Genomic DNA, 22,888 nt, shown 5'->3' on the forward strand with positions numbered 1-22,888 from the left:
CTAAATAGTTTGATTACATCTAGTTTGAATCTAGAGACCCCCCAACCCTTTGTTATATATTATGTTATGTTTCCAGTCTTTACATTTGCTCCTTCTTCTTCCTTAAGCAACTTCTGTTTTTTTTTTCTAAAGAATGAGAACAAAGCTGCTCAGAGACCTCTTCTGCTAACTCCCAGCAAAGCTTAGCTAATCCAAACAACACATAGTGCGATTCAGAATAAGCTCCCTGGGACTTCCCTGGTGGCACAGTGGTCAAGAATCTGCCTGCCAATGCAGGGGACACGGGTTTGAGTCCTGGTCCGGGAAGATCCCACATGCCGCGGAGCAACTAAGCCCGTGCGCCACAACTACTAAGCCTACGCTCTAGAGCCCGCGAACCAGAACTACTGAAGCCCACGCGCCACAACTACTGAAGCCTGTGCGCCTAGAGCCCGTGCTCCACAACGAGAAGCCATCGCAATGAGAAGCCCGTGCACCGCAACAAAGAGTAGCCCCCGCTCGCCGCAACTAGAGAAAGTCCAAGTGCAGCAACGAAGACCCAACGCAGCCAAAATAAATAAATAAATAAATTTATTTAAAAAAAACAAAAAACAAAATAAGCTCCCTTTCTTTACCCTCAAAAAATAAAAAATAAAAAAAGAGGTGTAAGCCTGCATGGACACCAGCAAATGTGCATATATTGTACACAGAGACACACACACCAGCCACAAGTTCACACACGATGCTGTGATGTGATCAAAAGGTCCTAGAAAAAGAAACAAACCCAAAGCTCTCCGTGCAACCAACCCAAAGAGGTATAATAACGGGCTGTACTAAAACTCATTGACTTAACAGAGGTGGCAGATGGGGCAGTTAAGGTACCCTCAGCAGGCAGCAAACTGACTGCAGTAGAAACGGCAGCTGACCTGCCAGAAAGATGGGGAGAAAGGCCCAATGTCTCGAAGAACTAAAGAAAGAAAGCAGAGAGAAGCCATTTAGCATATCAGCAGGCAGTCTCCTAAGAAAAAAGGTCCTTCATCTTATTTCAACAGTGGAATAGTGATTTAGGACAATTTAAAAGTGTGATCAACTCTTTAAGAAGTCAGGGAAGTGGTAAAAGATTTTTTTAAATTTCCAAATAAAATAATTTTTTTAAGTTTTGAGAATTTTTTTTTAAAGAGATACATCTCTGGGAACACATCCTAACTGAATATCTGCATCTAGCTTAGGCACATTTCAGGACACAAGGCCCTGAGAATAAATTCTGAGGAAACTGTCTGCCAAAGCCCTAGGCAGACAGACACAGTAGCACAGCTACAGAACTTGTTGGCTATCTTATCAGCCTGACTGAGAATTAAGGTCAGAGGCATTCTGGAATGCTTTCCATATCACTCTGTAAACACAGCTTCTGTCAGACACATAGATTCACACTCTCTCTTTTTGGACCTGTCTCTGACCCCTTCTTGGCTTTGCCTGCTGCCTACAGTGTGGAACCAGTTAGTCAGCAAGGCAAATTCAGCCCTGATAATCCGCAGAGCCGATTATCCACTCCTGAGCAGCAGACAGATGAATGAACTTGTAAAATATTCCCGACAATGATACTGGTTTGCAAAACTTCCAAGTTCAATTCTGAAAATTTGAACTCAAGTGTTTATTGTATTATTTGCACATGGAGTAATCCTTTGATTTCAGGAAAACCAAAACAAGGCCAAATCAAGTTATCCACCAGCAGTAAATGAGCCAAGATGTATTTTTAAAATGAACTCTAAAAGTCAGGGTTTTTTTTTTTTTTTTTTTTTTGCTGTGCGCGGGCCTCTCACTGTTGTGGCCTCTTCTGTTGCGGAGCACAGGCTCCAGACGCGCAGGCTCAGCGGCCTTGGCTCACGGGCCCGGCTGCTCCGCGGCATGTGGGATCTTCCTGGACCGGGGCACGAACCCGTGTCCCTTGCATCGGCAGGCGGACTCTCAACCACTGCGTCACCAGGGAAGCCCCCAGGTTTTTTTTTTGTTTGTTTTTTTGTTTTTTTTTTTTTAATTACCTTATATATGAAACTGCTACAGAAAGCTTTCTTAAAGAAAATTTCAAAGACAGAGTAAAAGAACAAAGTATAAACGGAACTGGTATTCGCACACCAGTATAACCGAACCAGTTAGGAAAATAGTGAAACACCTCCCTGAGTACTGCCCCAGACCCCTGAGTGGCCCTCCTCTTGCCCCTGTATCCTTTCCCATCCTCCTGATGCAGGAGCTGAAAGTTGAACCTGTGGTCGAGGCTATGGGGGAGGGACAGGCAGGCCCCAGCCTCTCGGCAGTGTTCTTCCAGCAAGGACTCTGCTCTGACCCATGCCTTACCTTTGTAAAACATTTCAGAAGCTATCCCTTGCTAGGAAAGAACAGGCCTTCTGGGAACTTATTAAAAGCAACAGCACAGGGCAACATGGTTAAAATCATGGGCTCTGAAAACCCCAGGCTTGAAACTAAGTTCTGCCTTTGCCTGAACAGCTATACGAGCCCAGATATTTTACAGGAACCTGAGCTTAGTTATATATAAAATGAATACACTTGCTTTCATATGAGTGTTAGCCCAGTTCCCGGCATACCAAAATGATTCAAAACACACGCATGCATCACTCAGTGTTGGTTATTAGTAGCTGTGTCAGCGATTGCAACAGGAGATTCGTGCAACTAAAGTGATTCAACTTACCCGCTTTCCTTTATCTTGTGTTTTGCCAGTGTTCTCTGAAGGGCAAGGTTCAGCCGCTCAAACTGAAAATTGAAAGGAAAAGTTTAAAACATTCCCTTAAATAATCATATTCTTGAAGATACATACTTTACAGAAAATTGGTGCTGAAAGCTCCTTATGAAGAAGCAGAAGCAGTTACTTTAATAAGTGTAGTGAACTGACACTGTGGAAAAGGGGATAGATTTTCTATGGGTTTTTCACACTTGGGCAGAAGCAAAGCTCTCAGACTCACTTGGGTCTGGATGTAGGCTTTGCCCTCGGTGGGCGCTCACTGACAGCCATTGAGCTGGAATCAAACAGGAGACCTGGTCTGGTGAAGTCAAGCCTTCGTGGAGGAATCGCGGGCACCCCTTCCTCGGGGGCCGGAAACCCCTTGGGTGTGTGGCCAGGACTTCGGTCTCAGGGGCGCTCAAGCCAAGAGACTCACACTCCTTCCACAGACCCACACCAGCTACCCCAGTGACCGCCACCCTTCCCACAAACCCACATTTCTGTCTCATGTACGGTTTACGTGTCCTGCTCTAGAAAACTCCTGAGTATGTCCCTCCCCTTTCTTTTATCCCTTAAATCCAATCTGTCACCAAGGTCAGTTGATCACCAATTGAAACAAATCTCAGATTTCCCCGATCTTGCACTCATTTCCTTCCTTTGAACGAATAATCTTCACCAAATACTTGCAGTGTTCTTCTCTTCTATTGATTTCTGAGTATCTCATGAATCTTCCTAGATTGCAAGATAGCTGTACATAAGCCTGCAGAGTTTTAAACACTGGTTTCAATACTATTAATCTCTCTTAACAGCTTGTTGATAAGTGGGAAGTAAAGCACTGGTAATTTCTTTGCATTCCGTAAAAAAATCATATGTATCTATGTGTGTATATAGCCACCAGTTCTTTGTGTGGTTTACTCAGAGGACAGTGGAGAATTCTCTGGCTATACCCCAAGTTGTGAAATTCCTTTTTCCTTGAGAACTATTTATATTTCTCTTGGAATTTCCACTGGTCAAGTGAGACAGTAAACTTAAGCAAAATAGACCAAGCTTCTGCTTTAATGAAATGAATTATGAAAATAAATTTTGGTGTTTTTTAAATATTTATTTATTTATTTATTTTTGGCTGTGTTGGATCTTCGTTGCTGCGTGCAGGCTTTCTCTAGTTGCGGCGAGTGGGGGCTACTCTTCGTTGCAGTGCGCGGGCTTCTCATTGCGGTGGCTTCTCTTGTTGCGGAGCACGGGCTCTAGGCGCGCAGGCTCAGTAGTTGTGACAGGCGGGCTCAGTAGTTGTGGCTCTAGAGCGCAGGCTCAGTAGTTGTGGCACGTGGGCTCAGTAGTTGTGGCTCGCAGGCTCTAGAGCGCAGGCTCAGTAGTTGTGGTGCACAGGCTTAGTTGCTCCACGGCATGTGGGATCTTCCCGGACCAGGGCTCAAACCCGTGTCCCCTGCATCGGCAGATGGATTCTTAACCATTGTGCCACCAGGGAAGCCCCAAAACTTTTGGTTTTTAAAGAGCATATAGAGCTTAGAAAAGAAATGTGAAATTTCTTGAAAGAAAATACAAGGGCTGAAAAGAAATAAAGGAGAACTTAGATTTACCACGTAGAACCATTTTTCTGACGCTTCCGGTAAGGAGAGAGAGGACACATCTGCCTCAGGAGGAAAGAAGAGCTGGAACAGTGGGCAGATTCCGATGAAGGGCCGGATGCCTGGCAGGTGGGGAACGGGTTTGGGAAGAGAAATGGGGGCCTGTTCCTCAGATCGCTTGAATCAGGGCAGGAGGAAGGGAACATTAAACCCAAGACCATAAATGAGGCAGATCAGCCGGGGGTGCTCAAGAATCTTCAGTTTCTCAAGGGCCTTTTTTTTTTTTCTCTCATATATTACTTTTTATGTCCATAAGCTATATTGTTTTCAGTGAAACCCTTGAAGTCTGTGGATTTTTAATTTTCAGTAGCTCTTTCCAAATTAATTTCATAAAAGTTTGTAGCAATTGGCACTCTTATCAGTTATATGTGAGACGGCCAGTTTCAGCTCCACCCCATCCATCTTTCTGTAAAACCTATTCATATGGGAAAAGGGGTCAGCCGCGTAATGAGGGTCACTGCCTCTGCACGAGCCTGTCTTTCAAGCATTTGCTACCTGACATTTGTTTCTCATTTTCTGTCTTCTCCACTAGAATAGAGACTCCGAAAGGGCAGGGAATACCTGTTTTGCTCACTACTGCATGTCCAGCACCTAGATAGTACCTGGCCACAGGAGATGCTCGCTACACAGTGATGGGATGAATGAATGAATGAATGAATGAATGACCATCACCCCCGTGCCCCCATCAGCTATTCAGTCTTGAAGGCTTGGTCCATAACATTTCTATCAGTGAGAAGATATAAGCCAGTACAGAGGTGTTACTCTTTCAGCTTGTTCAAAAATGGATTTAGATTGTTTCCAATTTAAAATAGTTTCATTACATTTGTTTATATATGAATTGCTGCTCTGACCAGGACCTTTGGATGAGCAATGAGAAAAGACAGTCCATCCAATTCAGGCACCAAAGACTTTTTCCTTCCTCGCCCCGAGCGCTAGTTGAGACAGCACCCTTCTCTCTCCTCCTCTTGACCTTTCGGTTAAAACACCAGGTACATGGTTTTATCCTTGCCAGTCTGTATTCTTCCTGGTCTTTCATTTCCTTCCCACTGCCACCAGGAACTTCTTTTTCTAGTCCTTTCCTCCTAGCATATATGCTGCCATTGTAAGAAAGGAGAAATGGTCCCACTCTCATTGCTGGGGTTTGTGGAACAGGTGTCTTCCTGACTTTCCATGTTGGATCAGAACTTAGGACCTGCTGTACAGCACAGGGAATTCTACTCATTACTCTGTGATGACCTATACAGGAAAAGAATCTGAAAAAGAATGGATATATGCATATGGATGACCGAATCACTATGCTGTATATCTGAAACTAACACAACATTGTAAATCAACCATACTCCAATAAAATTTAAAAAAAAAGGAATTTGTTTTTCTAAAGAAGAAAGTTCCAAAGTCCCAGCCAAGCTGTAGTAGCATAAGTTGGTGATATTGTGGCTTACCAGGCTTTCCTGTCTACTTTCATCACCCACCACTGCACCTCTGGAAACTTGTTATAAATTCAAAACAAGACAAAACAAAACCAACAAGCTTTTCAGACAAAACATGCATTGGTAAAGGCTGATGGTGCATAGTTTCCTACCTTGGTGCTAGGGCTTCTACAATACAACCTGAGCCTAGACCCTGACATGATGCAGTTCACAAGAAATCCATGAGCAGGACTCAACTTTCCTGAGACCTCAGGCCTCATGACACAGAATCAATCACTGCAGGACAGCCCTAGAGGATACTCATATATTAATACTTCAGGTACAACTGCTGTTTGGTGCAATATTGTTGGGAACACTCTGAATGGAATTTCATTGGTCTGGTTTATGGATATGTTGCTATTTCAGTTGATTTTTAACTTTTCTACAGTTTTTTTTTGGCCTGGAGGCTATATTAAGAAAGTTTATTTTTATGTTAGAGCAATGAAAAGTCATTGAAAGGTTTTAAGTATGGCAGGAGCTGGGATGGGGTGTTTTCTACAGTTTTTAATGATTTTCTAGACCAAGGATATTTCCCTCTTAAGGATGCTGTCAAACTGCTTCTCTTTTTTCTCTTGCAACCCAATATTTTGCAGCACATTTAGAGACTTCAGGAGTGCCCTCAGACCCTCTTAATCTCACAAGGTCTTGGATTTGGGATGATATACTTTATATAAGTATATCTGCCTCAATTGATTCAGTTCAGGAAGTGGGTTCTGATTTGCTACAACTGTGGCTAATATCATATCATAATTTCTTTAAAGACATTCTGCCTGAGGGGCTTACAGGATTACTGGGGAGAATATTCAAGAAAAATCAGCTAACAATGTAACAGAAAGAGCAAAAGATTAGGAATGAGGTGCAGAGAGCATTCCGTCTCCTCAGTTATCTTTTACTTAAAGCAAGTGGCCTTTTATGTGTCAATTTCTTCAAACTAATGAAAAGTTTGCATTAGATGAGCAAAAAGACTTCTGTAACCTATGATTCCACAACTCTGGAAAGCCATCTCCCACTCTAAATCTGCTAAGGATATACTTGTCCCCCCATAAAACATAATTGGGGCATTAAATCTGATTATCGAAAGCAAGGACTAGGGGGCCATCAAATGCTATTTGGAGTCTCTTCCTTTGGGTTACTGATAGAACTGAAACTGAACAGTAGAGTAAGCATTAAATCTGTCCACTTAAAAACAATCGGTTATCCATAAATCGGAAGGGATGGGGGAACAGAAGTATATGTATGACTGATTCACTTTGTTATAAAGCAGAAACTAATAAAAAAAAAAGTCCTACTTAATCAAAGACACGTAGATGTTCGGACAGGGGATGAAGTAATCTAGGTTGTTTACTACACGGCCCTGGGACGTTCCCGGTTTTAATGAAAATGGCCTCAGTTGTGGGAAAAGAGTCCTGGTCCTTGATGCCAAGGGTCCCCTCCTGCCTCTTGGAAGGGCTACATCCTCGCCTTCCCTGCTACATGACAGCGCAGTCAAACCTTGATGATTATTCCTGTGAGCTCATGAACAAACAACACAGATCCTTCTAAGTAAAGAAAAGGAAAACAGGAACATATATGTTTGGTGTTCAGAATGTTTTTAAAAGAGGTTCCAACATGTGTATGACTTCTATTGTAGGAACTCAAAGTGTATCAAACAGAATAATGAAGCCAACATGGTAATGACAAGACCCAGGGAAAGCATGGAAGGTCTCCAGCTGTCCAACCTCACCATCTGTTCATCCCTGTGCCTCCCGCTCTGTCCTTGGAAATGAGAGTACCAACCGCTTCCCAGACTGTGATGCCAGCCACCTGCCTGAGAAGGGCTACATCCCTCACCCCAGCCAAAGCTGGCTGGCTAGTGACTGGAGCAGGGAGAGAATAATTAAATATTTCCATCTCAAAGGCCACGAACCAAAGTACTACTGTGTTTTTTTTTATATTTGACGTTAAGTTCCCTCCACTTCCTGCTAATTCGAATGTATCCATCCTTCAAGCTTCAATTCAAGTCTCTTCTTTGTCACTCGAGTCCATATGGTTGACAGCAGTAACTGCTCTATCCTTCCAAAGCTGTGTGACTTTGGTCAAGTCACTTAGCCTCTCTAGTCCCTCTTGGGAGTGAAACAAGTTTCTCTCTGACATCCCTTCCAGTCCTAAAAGTCACCAGTCTTCAGTGCTTCACACAGGCACAAGGGTGGTGTGGAGTCAATTAAAAATCATCCATGGATGATGAGAGCTGGAGCTTCACCACATCAATCCCCAGTCTTCCAGCTGATGCGAATTTATATAAAACCGTGAACACCAACAGAGGGAGGAAGACACACCATGAAGCCTTTCAGTAGCTCTTCTCTTTGACCCCAAGGGGCAAGGAACCCTCCACACGCCCCATCCATTCCAAAGATATTTTACCTGGTCTATGCTCTGTCCCCAGAGTTCTTTTTCCCCCTGTTTTATTGAGAACTAATTGACATACATCACTGTCTAAGTTTACAGGGCACAGCATGACGGCCTGATTTACATAGAGTGTGAAATAATTACCACAATAGGTTCAGCTAACATCCACCTTCTCGTATAGATACAGTAAAAAGAACAGAAAGAAAAAAGAAAAACAAAGTCTCCATTTGATGAGAACTCAGAGGATTTGCCTAACGACTTTCCTACACATCACACAGCAGTGCCAGGTCCAGTGATGGTGCTGCATGTGACACCCTAGCGCTCATTTATCTTATAACTGCCAGTCTGTACTTTCTATGAGTTGTTCTTCTTGTTCTTAAGATTCCACATATAAGTGAGACCTTACAGCATCGGTCTTTCCAGAATTCCCTTAAGGGCTGCGCTCCACATCTCAAAACGGCATCAGGCTGTGCAGCCCAGCTCACAGAGCTACACCAAGATGTGTCTGAGCTGAGGGCAGGTGGGTGTCACGGGCAGGCCCGTGACCCTGACTCAAGGAAGCAGGTCAGGCCTGGGGTGAGTGGAGACATCAGACTCAACCAGCAGGATGTGGCAGTCTTCCCAGCTCAGCAAGTTGCCAGGGAACAGATGATGCTCTTAGGAAAACCCAGCAGGGAATGAGTTATGCTTCAAGGAATTCAGTTCTAAAAATATAGCTAATGAATCCATAAAAACTAGCTTGGCATCCATAAGTAGAAAATGGGTCCTTGTGGGTGGCGAGAGCTGTGGATTATTTCACCTAATGCCCACACAGACTCTATGTGTGAGCATTTCCATTTTCAGGTATGGATGCTGAGGCCAAAGGGTGAAGCAGCGGCCCAAAGTCGTAAAGCTTGTCAGAGTGCAGGATGCTTTGGAAAAGCATGAAAGATTTTAAACATTTTCAGATTAAACACAATTTAAGAAAATGACTGCTTTTTTTGGGGGGGGGTACGCGGGCCTCTCACTGTTGTGGCCTCTCCCGTTGCGGACCACAGGCTCCGGACACGCAGGCTCAGCGGCCATGGCTCACGGGCCCAGCCGCTCCGTGGCATGTGGAATCTTCCCTGACCGGGGCACGAACCTGTGTCCCCTGCATCGGCAGGTGGACTCCCAACCACTGCGCCACCAGGGAAGCCCAAGAAAATGACTGCTTTAAAAAAATGTTTTAAAATGTTTCCAGAAAACAGTCTACATCGACTGTAGCCTTGAAAGTGAGAAAGCAAGTGTTCACATTTCCTTAGGAAAACATCCTTTTGCCATTTTCAAAATATCAGTAAAATCTCAAAAGGCCAGGCACTCACCTCCGGGAAAATCAGTTTGCAAATACTCTCTGCCAAAGTGTGCAGGTAGACGCGGCTGCGGCTGCTCTTTCTCTGAGGAAGCCCTCCGGGCGGCGGCTTCTTCCCGGGGTCGCCGGGACAGAGGCCCTGCCCTTCGGGCGGAGCTGCGGGCCCGCCCCCTGCCGCCTCGCCCGCAGGCTCGTTGGGGACCTGGCCCGGGGCCAGCAGCGAGAAGGGGCAGTCGCCCGTGATCTGCAGGTCCTTCAGCTTCGCACAAAACATGGTGGTCACCTCCTGGCGGCTGCTCTTACGGGGACCGAGCCACAGAAACCACTACGGGACCAGCGACACTGGTGACTGGAGCGTCCAGGGGCAGCAGAAGGTCACAACAGAAAGACGGGCGACTCTGGATTCCTACGGAAACAGAGAAAGGCAGGTGTGAAAAAGCAAAGACCATACAGTGCTATGTCATTTTCAAGTAAAAAAAAAAATTCTGGTGCAAATGTCAATTAATGGATGGAACATCTGGTAAAGATCTTTATTTAATACGTATGCATCCTAGTATACTAGTACTACCTTTTAGTATTTTAATATTTTTCAAACGGAATGCAATTTTCTCCAAAATGTCTTTAGCACAAACTACTGATTCTCATTTTTATAGCCCATTTGGTCCTGTGTGATGCCACAAGAGTGAAACACAAGGGTTTTATGGCAGAGGCTGAGTCTCAGTCTATGTCATGTCACTCACTGCTGGTGCTGCCACATTCTCATTGTGCTGTCTTTTCTGAAAAATCAGAATAGCATGTCTAATGTCTCCTAAACGTACCTAAAGAAAAAAATGTATATAATGAGGCCCAAGTATATGTGATTAGATCTGAAACACTGACTTTTACATGAAAAGAATTACATGAAAAAAATTAATTGAAATGATTACTGGCAAAGAAGATACTTGTCTCTATAAATAGTAAAATAACATAAAAATATCACCAAAATGCAAAACACGTAATAGTTTTTCAAAGAACTCCTGATTCCTAAGTCCATGCCATTGGATTTGCAAGGGTCTCTGGATCCGAATCCAGACAACACTGGGGTAAACCAAGAAAGCCTCTCTTCCTAGGGGTCCCTGAAGTCACACGCATGGCCTTTCTGGCCGACTTTCCCTCTTACTTTTGTTTTTGTTGATGCTCTGACTGAGTCTCCACACAATTCACAACCCACGTCTCATTAGTTACCTTTCAGTGGAACCGTGTGGTTGTAAATTCAGCTTATCAACAGTACAATGATCTCGGGCTTCCCTGGTGGTGCAGTGGTTAAGAATCCACCTGCCAATGCAGGGGACACGGGTTCAAGCCCTGGTCCAGTAAGATCCCACATGCCGTGGAGCAACTAAGCCCATGAGCCACAACTACTGAGCCTGCTCTCTAGAGCTCGCAAGCCACAGATACCGAGCCCGTGAGCCTCAACTACTGAGTTCGTGTGCCACAACTACTGAGCCCGCACGCCTAGAGCCCATGCTCTGCAACAAGAGAAGCCACCGCAATGAGAAGCCCGTGCACCACAATGAAGAGCAGCCCCTACTCGCCGCAACTAGAGAAAGCCCGTGAGCAGCAACGAAGACCCAACACAGCCAAAAATAAAAATAAAGAAAATAAATTTATTAAAAACAAAAACAAAAAAACCCCAATACAATGATCTTGATTACCTTGGGTCCACCAACTATTTCCATACTTGGAAAATCAAAAAGCACAAAAAAAGAGTGAAAAAGAACCCATGGTTACTTAACACCACTAAGTGCCTGGTACAGGGCTGGGAACTCTGTATTTACATTTAAGCCACACAGCAACCATTGGGAATAGATATTATTATCTCCAATGGGCCAGAGGCTCAAAGTTTAGGTCATTCCATTTGAAATGCTAGAAAGTGCCAGAACTAGGGTTCAAATGTAGGTCCATCTGACTCCACAGCCAATGCCTTCGAGATGAACCCAAACTCATATTTTACCAAGTGAGACTAGCTTCTAAATAATGAGGCTTAGTTTATACAGTAGGATTAGTTTATCTTAAAGATATGGTTTTTAAGTTTACATTAGAAAGCAAACAAGAGCATAATTCTCCTGCTCACTGGCTGGTGGTACTTGAATCATCCGGGATCAAATCTTATGGCATGTGTATGTATAGCTGATTCACTTTGTACAGAGCAGAAACTAGCACACCATTGTGAAGCAATCATACTCCAATAAAGATGCTAAAAAAAAAAATCTTATATTTCGGTCTTTGGAACTGGAGTTTGATTATTTTTTTGTCTTTTCTATGCCCCTCAGTGCTCTCAATATGTTCCTAATATGTATAAGCATCAGCTTGTAACTTGTCATAGATAAGTTACTAACAAGCTTACAACAATGGACAATTCACTTCCTAAACTGGAACAAATAAGGAAGCTAAATTCACATCTGACAGCCCCTGGGGTGTTACTGGGTTATCAGGTTTGAGGAAGATGATGGATGCTGACTGTCCAGAAGAAGTTGCCAGGACTCTCTGCTTCTTTTTCTTTTTAAAATTTTTTATGTTATATTGGACTATAGTTGATTTACAATGTTGTGTTAGTTTCAGCAAAGTGACTCAGTTATACACATATATACCTATTTTTTCAGATGATTTCCCCTTATAGGTTGTTACAAAATATTGAGTAGAGTTCTCTGTGCTACACAGTTGATCCTTGTTGGTTATCTCTACAGTAGTGTGTGTATGTTAATCCCAAACTCCTAATTTATCCCTGCCCCCCGTCTTTCCCCTTTGATAACCATAAGTTTGTTTTCTATGTCTGTGAGTCTGTTTCTGTTTTGTAAATAAGTTCATTTGTATGATTTTTTAAGATTCCACATATAAGTGACTCTCCGTTTCTTAAAGTCAAGCCCCAAGTCTGATCACACGTCATTTACTCATCTTCAGAAGGTTCCAAGGACAATCCTCCTCATTCAGGAGCAGAAACTTTATTCTGCGGGCAGAGAAGAGGGCACCGTCTCTGTCAGCGGGCTGCTGAGTGGCCCAAAGGTAATCTGGTGATGCAGGAACGGTTACTTGGATTCTGAAAAACCTACAGGTCTAGGGCTCTCAACCAGGCTTCGTTTAAGATTCAAGTCTACAAGTGTCTGTTTCTCAGTCTTTAATGTATCTCAACATAACTGTTACTGTTTACTAATTCCTGTCCTCACACACACTGTAGATCAGGGTCAAACCTTCCTGTAAAGGGCCATAGGTCACTTCAGCTTTGCAGTCAGTGGCTCCATTCTGCCATTGCTGGCAGGAAAGCAGCCACAGCAGGTACACAGAGGGCCGGGCATGGACGTGTTCCCATAAAAACAGGCTGCACTGGGCCCACAGGCCATAGTGTGCTGACTGCTGTTTGCAAAAAGCTGAGCAAATTAACTGAAGCATTTTAATCCAAATATAATTTTGACTATAGGGTCAGAGTTACTTCCTCACCTCTTTTCCCCATCCCACCCCTAAAAATAAAGAACCTCTGTGGATCCAGTTCTGTGGAACTTGAAGATAATAAAGGAGAGTATAGTAGATAATATTAAATAAATATTCATTCATAAAAATTATAATACCATTATTTTATATGAATTTTTAGGAAGAAGAACAGTATTAATTGAATGCCACGGTTTCAGTTATGTAAACATATAATACAATAACTAGAAAAGAGGTCACTCAAAAAAAAAAGAAGGCCACAAAAAATACAAGATTATATGTTGGAGCTGATGCAGGTCTGGAATTTCTTCCTCAAGTAAGTTATCCTGGTACCTATTATAATTTTAGTATTGGACCTAGGGGTTTGACATAATGTAGTTTATGAAAATTCTTCCATTGTGCTTAATCTTCTCATTTAAATTGGATTTCAACCCCTGTCCCCAAACCTGATATTTTACCCTCTTCTTCTCTTCAATCTCACTAGAGCAGGATACAACTGACCAGTCAACGTTCCTGGAAATTCTTTCTTCTCCGAGATGGCACAATGCTCTAATTTCCAGCCAATGTGACTAACATGGTTTTTTTAAAAAAAAAAAAAAAACAACTAAAAACAGCGACAGGAAACAAGTTGTGCATACTTCAAGATCAGTTAAGTGTTTAGTCTCATTAAATCACATATGTATCAACAAGCAATTAGCATCCATCATCTGCTCAGCTGATGAGGTTACACTATGAACAGATGCACCCAGTGCTGATACCTTGGAAACCCGTGTCTGTCTTGCATTTGCCAGGAAGACAGACTACGTTCTTCAACAGAACGAATGACGATTTTTACGTGTAACATTAGCAGCAACTTCAGAAACAGTTGGGTCAGTTCCTGAATCCAGTACAGAGCTGGGTGTAGAGATGGCAATGACAGGGGAAGGAAAAAACAAGTGAATCAAAGTGATAAATTTGGTGACAAGGCCTTGGCAAGCAGTGGGAGAGAGATTCTCAGAAACTCGGAGAGGTACTTGCCATCCCCAGGGTTGATGATTAAACGGCCTCCAAATCCATTGACTGCTCTCTCCCTTTACCGGTAAGTGATTAACTCCACTAGGGTGAGAATAAAGACCCATGTATTGGCCTCAAATTAATAATCAGGAGGCAGAAAAAGTGGATCTATGTGTGTGTATGACTGATTCACTGTGCTGTGCACCTAAAACTAACACAGCATGGTAAAGCAACTAGACTCCAATAAAAATTTTAAAAAGTAATGAGGATGCCTTGCTGTGCAGGTAATGGGATTCTCCATCATGAACCTCTAGCAGAGAATGAAGCACAAAACCCTTGTTACCACATGAAAAAAAAAACCTGAAGAAAGCACCCTATGCATATTCTCTCACACAGAAAGCCTGTTTTCCAACAGCAGGTCAAATGCCAGACTTAGCGCCCAGTCATGCTGAAACCTGTGATTCAAGAAATATAAGTGTTTTAAGATTAAATTCCAAAGTCCAGATTTTGAAGAGTAGCTGAAAGAAGAGAGAACTTCAAAACAAACTCCCTCAGTAAGGATAAAATGTGCCAACCCCGGCCCAAGCTGTAGCAACCATTTTCATAAATAAACGTCAAGTAGACAGCTTCATGGTCAGAAAATCCAATGTTTTCATTCCTTAAAAGCTGAAAACTTATTAAATAAAAATCCAAAAATCAGGCCTTTAAAATGTGTTTCTTTTCACCTGGCAGTAAGCAATATTTATAGAACTTTCCCCTGCAATAGATCAGGACAGCAGGACAAAGTAGTAGAAAAGCTGGTGAGAACTTCCAAGTTTGTGCAGTGCTGGGCGGAGGGAGGGCCAGCGAAGGCCCTGCTCCCAGCTCCCCAGTCCGCTCTGCTTCCCCTTCTGGTCACAGCCCCTGGGCTGTGCTCACCCCCTCAGACAAGATTTATTCCTGTGCCTACAAGGCCCTGGCTTTGCTTCTACGACGTCACCCAAACCTCCTTGCTAAATTCAACCATGAGCTCCTGTTAAAGCTCTGCACACACCTGACTTCCCCCTGCCGCTGGCATTTTGCTTTTCATAACCTCCACTCCCATGGATTCTTTGATGCCCTGGATTGCTTCCTGCTTCATTACTTCATTCCTTCATTTGTTCACTTTCATTCTGTTCAACAAGCATTTATGGATGACCTAACTGTGTGGGATCTTCTTCCAGACGCAAGGGCAGAGCCACACACAAAAGACATCACAGCCACATGGAGCTTACAATCCAGTAGAAAAACTATTTTTTTTTTTTTGTAACTCCTAATTTATCCCTCCCCCACCCCTTTTCTCCTTTGGTCACCCAAGTCTGTTCTCTATGTCTGTGAGTCTGTATCTGCTTTGTAAATAAGTTCATTTGTACCATATTTTCGATTCCACATATTAGCAATATCACATAGCATTTGTCTTTCTCTGTCTGACTTACTTCACTCAGTATGATAATCTCTAGGTCCATCCATGTTGCTGCAAATGGCATCATTCCGTTCTTTTTTATGGCTGAGTAATATCCCATTGCATATTCGTACATCTTCTTTATCCATTCCTCTGTCGATGGATAATTAGGTTGCTTCCATGACCCGGTTACCATAAATAGTGCTGCTGCAAACACTGGGGTGCATGTGTCTTTTTGAATTATGGTTTTCCCCGGATAGATGCCCAGGAGTGGGATTGTTGGGTCATAACAGCAACTCTATTTTTAGTTTTAAAGGCACCTCCATACCGTTCTCCACAGTGGCTGCACCGACTTACACTCCCACCAGCAACGTAGGAGGGCTTCCTTTAGGAAAACTCCTCCTGACACGACAGTTCCCGGTGTGATGTGTGCTATTAAAGGACAGGCACACTGTGATCCAGGAGGGACACGAGGGATCCAAACCCAGTCCCAGCAGGAAGAGACAGCGAGCTGAACAGTGGCCACGAGCCAGGTGAAGAGAGCCCCAGAGAGAACAGCGCGCTTGGAGGCCAGGACGGACCCAGTCACGTTCCGGGAACTGAACCAATCCCGGCCCGGCTGGAGCCAGGTGAAGAGAGCCCCAGAGAGAACAGCGCGCTTGGAGGCCAGGAAGGACCCAGTCACGTTCCGGGAACTGAACCAATCCCGGCCCGGCTGGAGCAAGCAGTCGGGGAGCTCCCGGGGAGGCCAGGATGGCCCAGACGCAAGCGTGTAATCCACACTGCGTAAGCCACCCCTCTCTTCTGAGGGCAATCAGCCAAGTGACTAAGAGGTGAGATCGGGATCTTTTTTTTTTTTTTTTTTTTTTTTTCGGTACGCGGGCCTCTCACTGTTGCGGCCTCTCCCGTTGCGGAGCACAGGCTCCGGACGCACAGTCTCAGCGGCCATGGCTCACGGGCCCAGCCGCTCCGCGGCATGTGGGATCTTCCCAGACCGGGGCACGAACCCGTGTCCCCTGCATCGGCAGGCGGACTCTCAACCACCGCGCCACCAGGGAAGCCCGGGATATTTTTAAAAGATTATCTGAAATGCAGGATGAAGGATGGGTCAGAGTTGGACAGGCGGCCGATCTGGGTGGGATTACCGAGACACCCTGAGGATAAAAAGTGGATTAACCCCTGCAGTGTTTCAGAGAGAGAACCCACAGGCTGTGTCTCCTGGGGGGACGTGGCGATGAAGGAAAGGGAGCCCACAGGCCCCGGACTCACCTTCTCAATACCCCAGCCCCGCGGAGGGGAGACCAGGGTCCAAGGACGGCCACCAAAATGGTCCGCAGTTCACTTCCCAGGATTTGGTCATTAGGCCATCACTAAGCCCAGATGTGCAGTTTTCAATATTGCAAAACCCCTCGTGGGAGCTGGATGCTTCAACTCTCCTACTGAAACCCCCTTTAGGGAAGCAATTCTTCCTTCTTCAAAAGCCCAGACGTGGGCAAGCTGATTGCTGTTCAGATTCCAGGCCAGGGACTCACCCTCCCGGTGCAAGGCGTCTCTAGCTCTCTGCAAGAGTGGAGGGTGCTTTTCTTAAATATTTTTGTTCCTAAGAGCCAGTACTGGTCACCTTCCCCAAAACTAAGAGGTCAACTCTAGAGTCCACGGCAACCTCATTTCTGGGGACCCAAAATACCAGCATCCCCTGCTGGAAACAACTGCCTCACTAAAGCTACACTACGGGACATAACTTATGTTTAACACACTACATTAATCCTTCCTTGAAAATAAGGTGGCTGTGATCCATACCTTTCTTATTGCATTCAGCAGGCAATTCAGTGACAAGTTTGAAGTAAGAGCGAAGTTCAGTGCACTCTAGAGTAGGGAGGTTTTTAACTCTAAGAATGATCATTTTTTGACTCTCAATTGTTACAGCAAAGTGTCTGCAGGATGCTTTATAACTAATTAAAGAGTAAAACCTTTGGGACTATAAATCCTAAATATCTGTGCTTTTAACAATCACCACTGAAATCTGAATGCGTACAGTTACTATCTCTTCAAATTAAATATCATTCCCACTTATGGCAGGTCATGAGGAAATCAGATAAACGTTTCGATATTTTGTTCCTCAAACACATGAAATAATCTCCAGCTATTCCTCTAATCCCTATCATAGTTATACTGCTCAAATAGTTCCTTACAAAGACATAGTCATTTAAAAATACATTTACAGGGGCTTCCCTGGTGGCGCAGTGGTTAAGAATCCGCCTGCCAATGCAAGGTACACGGGTTCGAGCCCTGGTCTGGGACGATACCACATGCCGCGGAACAACTAAGCCCATGAGCCACAACTACTGAGCCTGCGCTCTAGAGCCTGTGAGCCACAGCTACTGAGCCTGCGTGGCACAACTACTGAGCCTGCACTCTAGAGCAACAAGAGAAGCCACCGCAATGAGAAGCCCGCGCACAGCAACGAAGACCCAATGAGGCCAAAAATAAATAAAATTAAATAAAAATAAAAACATTTACAGAAAATATAGTGATTATTATTATGAAAAGGGTTAAGGGAAACGAGTAAGGCCTTTTTACTCTATAAAAAGCCATCTTGTTTTCATCTATTTGCAGATAAACACTGTGTATTTCTGCATTGTGGTTTGGCTCATACTAATAAATAGGGGAATAATGTCAGAGTAAAGTAGCGGTCACATTTGAAGACACCCTGCAGGTCCCCTCAGCTCAGTCTGAACACACGCCCTGTCTTGGAAAAACCTGTTATAGAGTTTCCTTCATGGGTTCCTTGTCTCTATAGCTCAGCAGGCTCTGTGCTTTCCTATAATATAGTCCCTTCCAATCAAGCTACCTTTTTTTCCCTTAAATCAGTCCTATAACTACTGTAGCGCGGTATTCATCAGAATTCAGCTTGTCTTTTTAACTAAGCTTGTATATTTGTTAGGACTGTTATACCTTTTGTTAGGGTCCATAAGTGCTGACTGGTTTCACCCCAACATATTTTCTTCCCATAAATCCTTTTATTTTTAGTGTGTAGTTTTGCAACACACAGTCTTTTAGGAAGTTATGTTGTATAAGAAGTGCCTGTATTCTCAACAATGTTTGATTGAAATTTACAAGTAAGGCGGGAATTCCCTGGTGGTCCAGTGGGTAGAACTTGGCACTTTCACTGCCCAGGGCCCAGGTTCAATCCCTGGTTGGGAAACTAAGATCCCCCAAGCTGTGCAGCCAAAAAATAAATAAATAAATAAATAACAGGTAAGTTGAAAAGCCCAGTTAACTACATGGGAGAAAACCCACAAAAGTCACATTCTCTAAGACTCTACAGATCTCGTTCTGACTTAGGTAGTATACCCTGATCAATCTTTCCAAATGGACCCCATGTGAGGAGTTGAGTGAGGCTCCGGGACCAGAGGCTCTGCCTTTGCCTCTTCCTCTACCCTCTACCAGCTCTGTGACTTGAGTCAAATTCTTAGCCTAACTTCACCTCCACTTTCTCCATGTGGAAATAGGGATCCTAATAACAACGATTTCATCCATGTGTTGTGAAGGGAAACGTCGATACATATAAAGTACTTAGGAAAGCACCTAGCACAGTATGTGCTGAATAAATGTCAACCAGCACATTTCCTTCTCAGCAGTAGTGTGACACTGAACCATTTTCTTAACTTCATTGAGCTTCTGTTACCTCACTGGTAAAATGGTATGAAACAGGGATATACGAAGGATCAGAGAAAATATATGTAAAGGCCTTCCACAGAACAATCACACAGAAGGTCACTAAATAAATGATTGACAGGTGTATTCTATCTTCTCAGAAAGACAGGTAATATTTTCAAGCTATGATATTTTTTCTCTTCACTTTTCAAAGCTAAGGGAACTCTGATTTATATCAGGTGCTTGGTGTCCCACAAATATAAAAATCATTCTCCACTTGAAGAACACTACTGCATACCAAGAAAGTTGTTATCTATATCAATAGTTAGGGCTCCTTTTATTGAATTACAAAATAATAGGGTTTACAGCACAGCCCAGGGCACTAAGATGCTATTTTGGTTTCATCTTATGTAATTCTATTAGCTAATAAGTTGCATGCCAAATTTCTTTCATAAAATATTAGAATAAGCATTGAAGAACTATGCTAGATTTTAAATCTCTTTTTCTACTCATTAAACCAAACTCGTTATATCAATCGAGCAAATATTATGTCATTGGAGTGCATATTATTTTCAATAAATACACATTATTCCCAATGTGGAAATTTTTTAAACAAAGTAAACTCATAACAACCAAGGTAAAATAGAAATTCCATGGTATCTGATTTTCTTTTCCTAGAACACTAGATTGACAAATGATTAGTATTTGTTATAAAAATATTTTTTCTCCTATCATTACTTTGATAAGTTACCTGTTCTCAAAATTGATTCGGTGTTAACCCTTTTATCTACTTACCTTCTCAAAGTTGACTTACTTTGTAGAAAGGTTTAGGTGATGAGGAGGGAGAGGTGAGACACTTATTGGAATGTTAATTTTAAGATATTTGTGAAATCAAGGTACCTCACCCAGCGACTGACTAAAACAGGGTTTGTGACAAGAGTATAGTACATTCTGGGATTGACTGTCATATCTGTGGAGCATCTGACTTAACATTTTGAACAACGAGGAGGCATTAAGGTGGCTTCTCCTTGATGGGAAGGAAGGGTGACCTTACGAGCACAGAATTCACTCTATGGTGGAAGAAAGTCAAATCATCTGGGCTCTAACCTGTCATATTTGGAAGGAAGATTATGGAAGAAGACACAACAATGACTCTGGATTCTTCTAATCCAGCCCTTGGAACTTTTCCCAAGATCCTTGAGAAGAAAGACCACAAACTAACAGAGTCATAAAAACTTAAGATCTGTGAGCATTGCTGGAGACAGAACCTTCCCAGCCTCACCAAGAACAAATCAATTAAGATGCGTACGCCTGGCCACACAGGCACCAACAAAGAGAAAACCAAGGAGACCCAAAGAAATGCATGGCAATGGAGGCGCGGGTGGTGAGCCAACGGGAGGGTCAGACGAAGCTAAGCCAGCCCTGAGCAGGCCACTGGGCACTCACGGGGTTGGCCTGTGGGTCAGGTCCAGCCTACTACCCGGTTTCGTCCAGCCTTTGTGCTGAGAATGGTCTTCACATTATGTAATGGAGGCAAGCCAAAAGAATGTCTCATGATAAACAAGCAAGAAATGAAATTCAAATTGCAGTGTCCACAAATACAGCTTCACTGGAACACAGCCATGTTGTGCCATAATAAGAAACATATAGCTGGTCTCTGCCCACTCTCGCCCTTTTCTGTTTCCTGGCACCCAGCTCCCCAAACCCTTGGAATCCCCAGAGTGATGGTGTATTTTACGCAAACCAGGTAGCTGGTGGCTAGAGGCCCCTGGGCAGCCTAGGAAGGAGCCTCCTTGCCAGGGAAGCCAACCTGAGATTAGAAGGTTGGAACTTTGCATCCCTCCCAGATCTCTCCGGGGCGGGCAGGGGGGTTGGAGGTTGAGTTAATCACTAATGGGCAATGAGTTAAACAATCATGCCTACATAACGAAGCCTCCACAGAAAACCCCAAGCGCAGGGGTGAGCTCTGGGCTGGGGAACACGTGGAGGTGTAGAAGGATGATGCACCCAGAGCTCATGGAAGCTCCGGGTCCTTCCCCACACCTGCCCTGTGCGTCTCTTCCATCTGGCCGCTCTTGAATTGTATCCGTTTATAATCAACAGGTAATACAGTAAGCAAGCTGTTTCCTGAATTCTGTGATCTCCTCTAGCATAATATGGAACCCAAGGGGTGGGCCGTGGGAAGCTTCCATTTAGAGCTGGTTGTGGGCATGAATTTGTGATTAGGCTCTGAAGTTGGGGCGGCCTTGTGGGGCTGAACCCTTAATCCATGGGATACGGTCTCAGAACTGAATGAAACTGTAGGACGCCCAGCTGGTGTCGGGAATTTCTTGGGGAGGAAACACACACAGTTGCTGTCGGAAGTGAAGTACTGATGAAAGGAGGAAAACAGGGCTTTTCAATGTTTACAAGCATCATCCATTTACCTGTGGCCTAAGGCTGCTGCTTTGGAACAACAGTGGCAGAGCTGAGTAATTGCAACAGAGACCCCAAGGCCAGCAAAGCCTAAAATAGTTACTGTCTGGTCCTTTATAGATTCAGTCTGCTGACCTTATAGACATCATATACATTATCTCATTGAATCTTCACAACCATCTGATGGGGAGCGAGTGTGTCTATGTTACACAACAAGAATCTAAAATGTAGATTAAGGAACTTGTCCTTGGTCGTGGCAGAAACAGGAGGTGAACCCAGGCCCATCTGGTTATAAAGCCAATGCTCTGGGGTGACTTTGAAAAATGGGGGACTTTTATATACCATAGTGATTACTACTCAAATTGTTCTGGCAGTACATACAGTCAGGGAAAACAAAGGTTAAATTTATCTGCTAAAATGGAAGGTCAGACTTTTGGGCCTGGGACCGAGGGAATGAAGACATCCCGGAAACGCAGGTGGGAGGGGCCCTCTCGGGACCCCCGTGAACTCTAAGGAGACCCCATTGTGCAAAATGTCACTTTGAGCCTCTTTGGTTTTAGGAATCAAAGTAGAATCAGAAGACAACTAGAGGGGCTGCCCTGGTGGCGTAGTGGTTAAGAATCTGCCTGCCAATGCAGGGAACACGGGTTCGAGCCCTGGTCTGGGAAGATCCTACGTGCCGCGGAGCAACTAAGCCCGTGCGCCACAACTTCTGAGCCTTCACTCTAGAACCTGTGAGCCACAACTACTGAAGCCCACGCGCCTAGAGCCTGTGCTCCGCAACAAGAGAAGCCACCGCGATGAGAAGCCCGCGCACCGCAATGAAGACCCAACGCAGCCAAAAATAAATTTATAAAAAAAAAAAGACAACTAGAAAGGTTGTGGTTGCCTCTGACACACTTAAAGCATCTTTATTGTAAAGGAGAGGAATAAATTATGGGAAAGCATATTTTTCTGAGAAGTTTTCCTTTAAAATCCTAGGGAAAAGGCTAATAAAGGTGAAAAAAAAACCAGAGCTGGATTAGAGTAATGTTGACACAGAAGAGAGTTAGATTTTTTGAGTTAGATCTTCCCTCTTCTGTGATTCACCCAAGGCTCCCGTCCTGGAGACCTCCGGCGGGGGGAGAGAGGTTTCTCCGGCAGCTCCGGGGGAGTGGGGTACACAGGTCACTGACTGGTTAGAGGCTGCCGGGCAGTCACGGGCCTTTTCCGTTCAGCTCTTTCTGATTCTTGAGACAGAAAATGGCCTTCTGTCACTGACACTGAGACACGGTCCTTGAAGCTTATGCTGGAACCAGGCCAGCCGAAGAAATGCAGCAAATTCCAACAGAAATTCACTTCTTTATGAGTTTCTACATTAGGATCAGTTCAGAAGGAATCATTACCAAAAATGACACC

General features: G+C 44.0%; 1 protein-coding gene across 6 annotated transcripts in view; it reads right to left on the reverse strand.

Annotated features, from left to right (window-relative positions):
• Positions 1-22,888, reverse strand: part of GUCY1A1 (guanylate cyclase 1 soluble subunit alpha 1) — a 59,991-nt gene that overhangs the window by 19,102 nt on the left and 18,001 nt on the right. For 4 of the 6 annotated variants that reach the window (XM_082644996.1, XM_082644995.1, XM_082644998.1 and 1 more), the window contains exons 2-3: positions 9,557-9,949; positions 2,684-2,745 (exon numbers count right to left, since the gene is read on the reverse strand). In XM_082644996.1, the coding sequence (XP_082501122.1) occupies positions 2,684-2,745; positions 9,557-9,817 (323 nt within the window). In that variant the 5' untranslated portion in view covers positions 9,818-9,949. Of the gene's footprint in view, positions 1-2,331; positions 2,444-2,683; positions 2,746-2,954; positions 3,381-9,556; positions 9,950-22,888 lie in introns of those variants that run through there. The other 2 variants (XM_082644999.1, XM_082645000.1) reach the window with 2 other exon arrangements.

Source organism: Mesoplodon mirus (genome assembly GCF_964341445.2).
Source record: "Mesoplodon mirus genome assembly, chromosome: 2".
In the NCBI taxonomy this organism is placed as follows: domain Eukaryota; kingdom Metazoa; phylum Chordata; class Mammalia; order Artiodactyla; family Ziphiidae; genus Mesoplodon; species Mesoplodon mirus.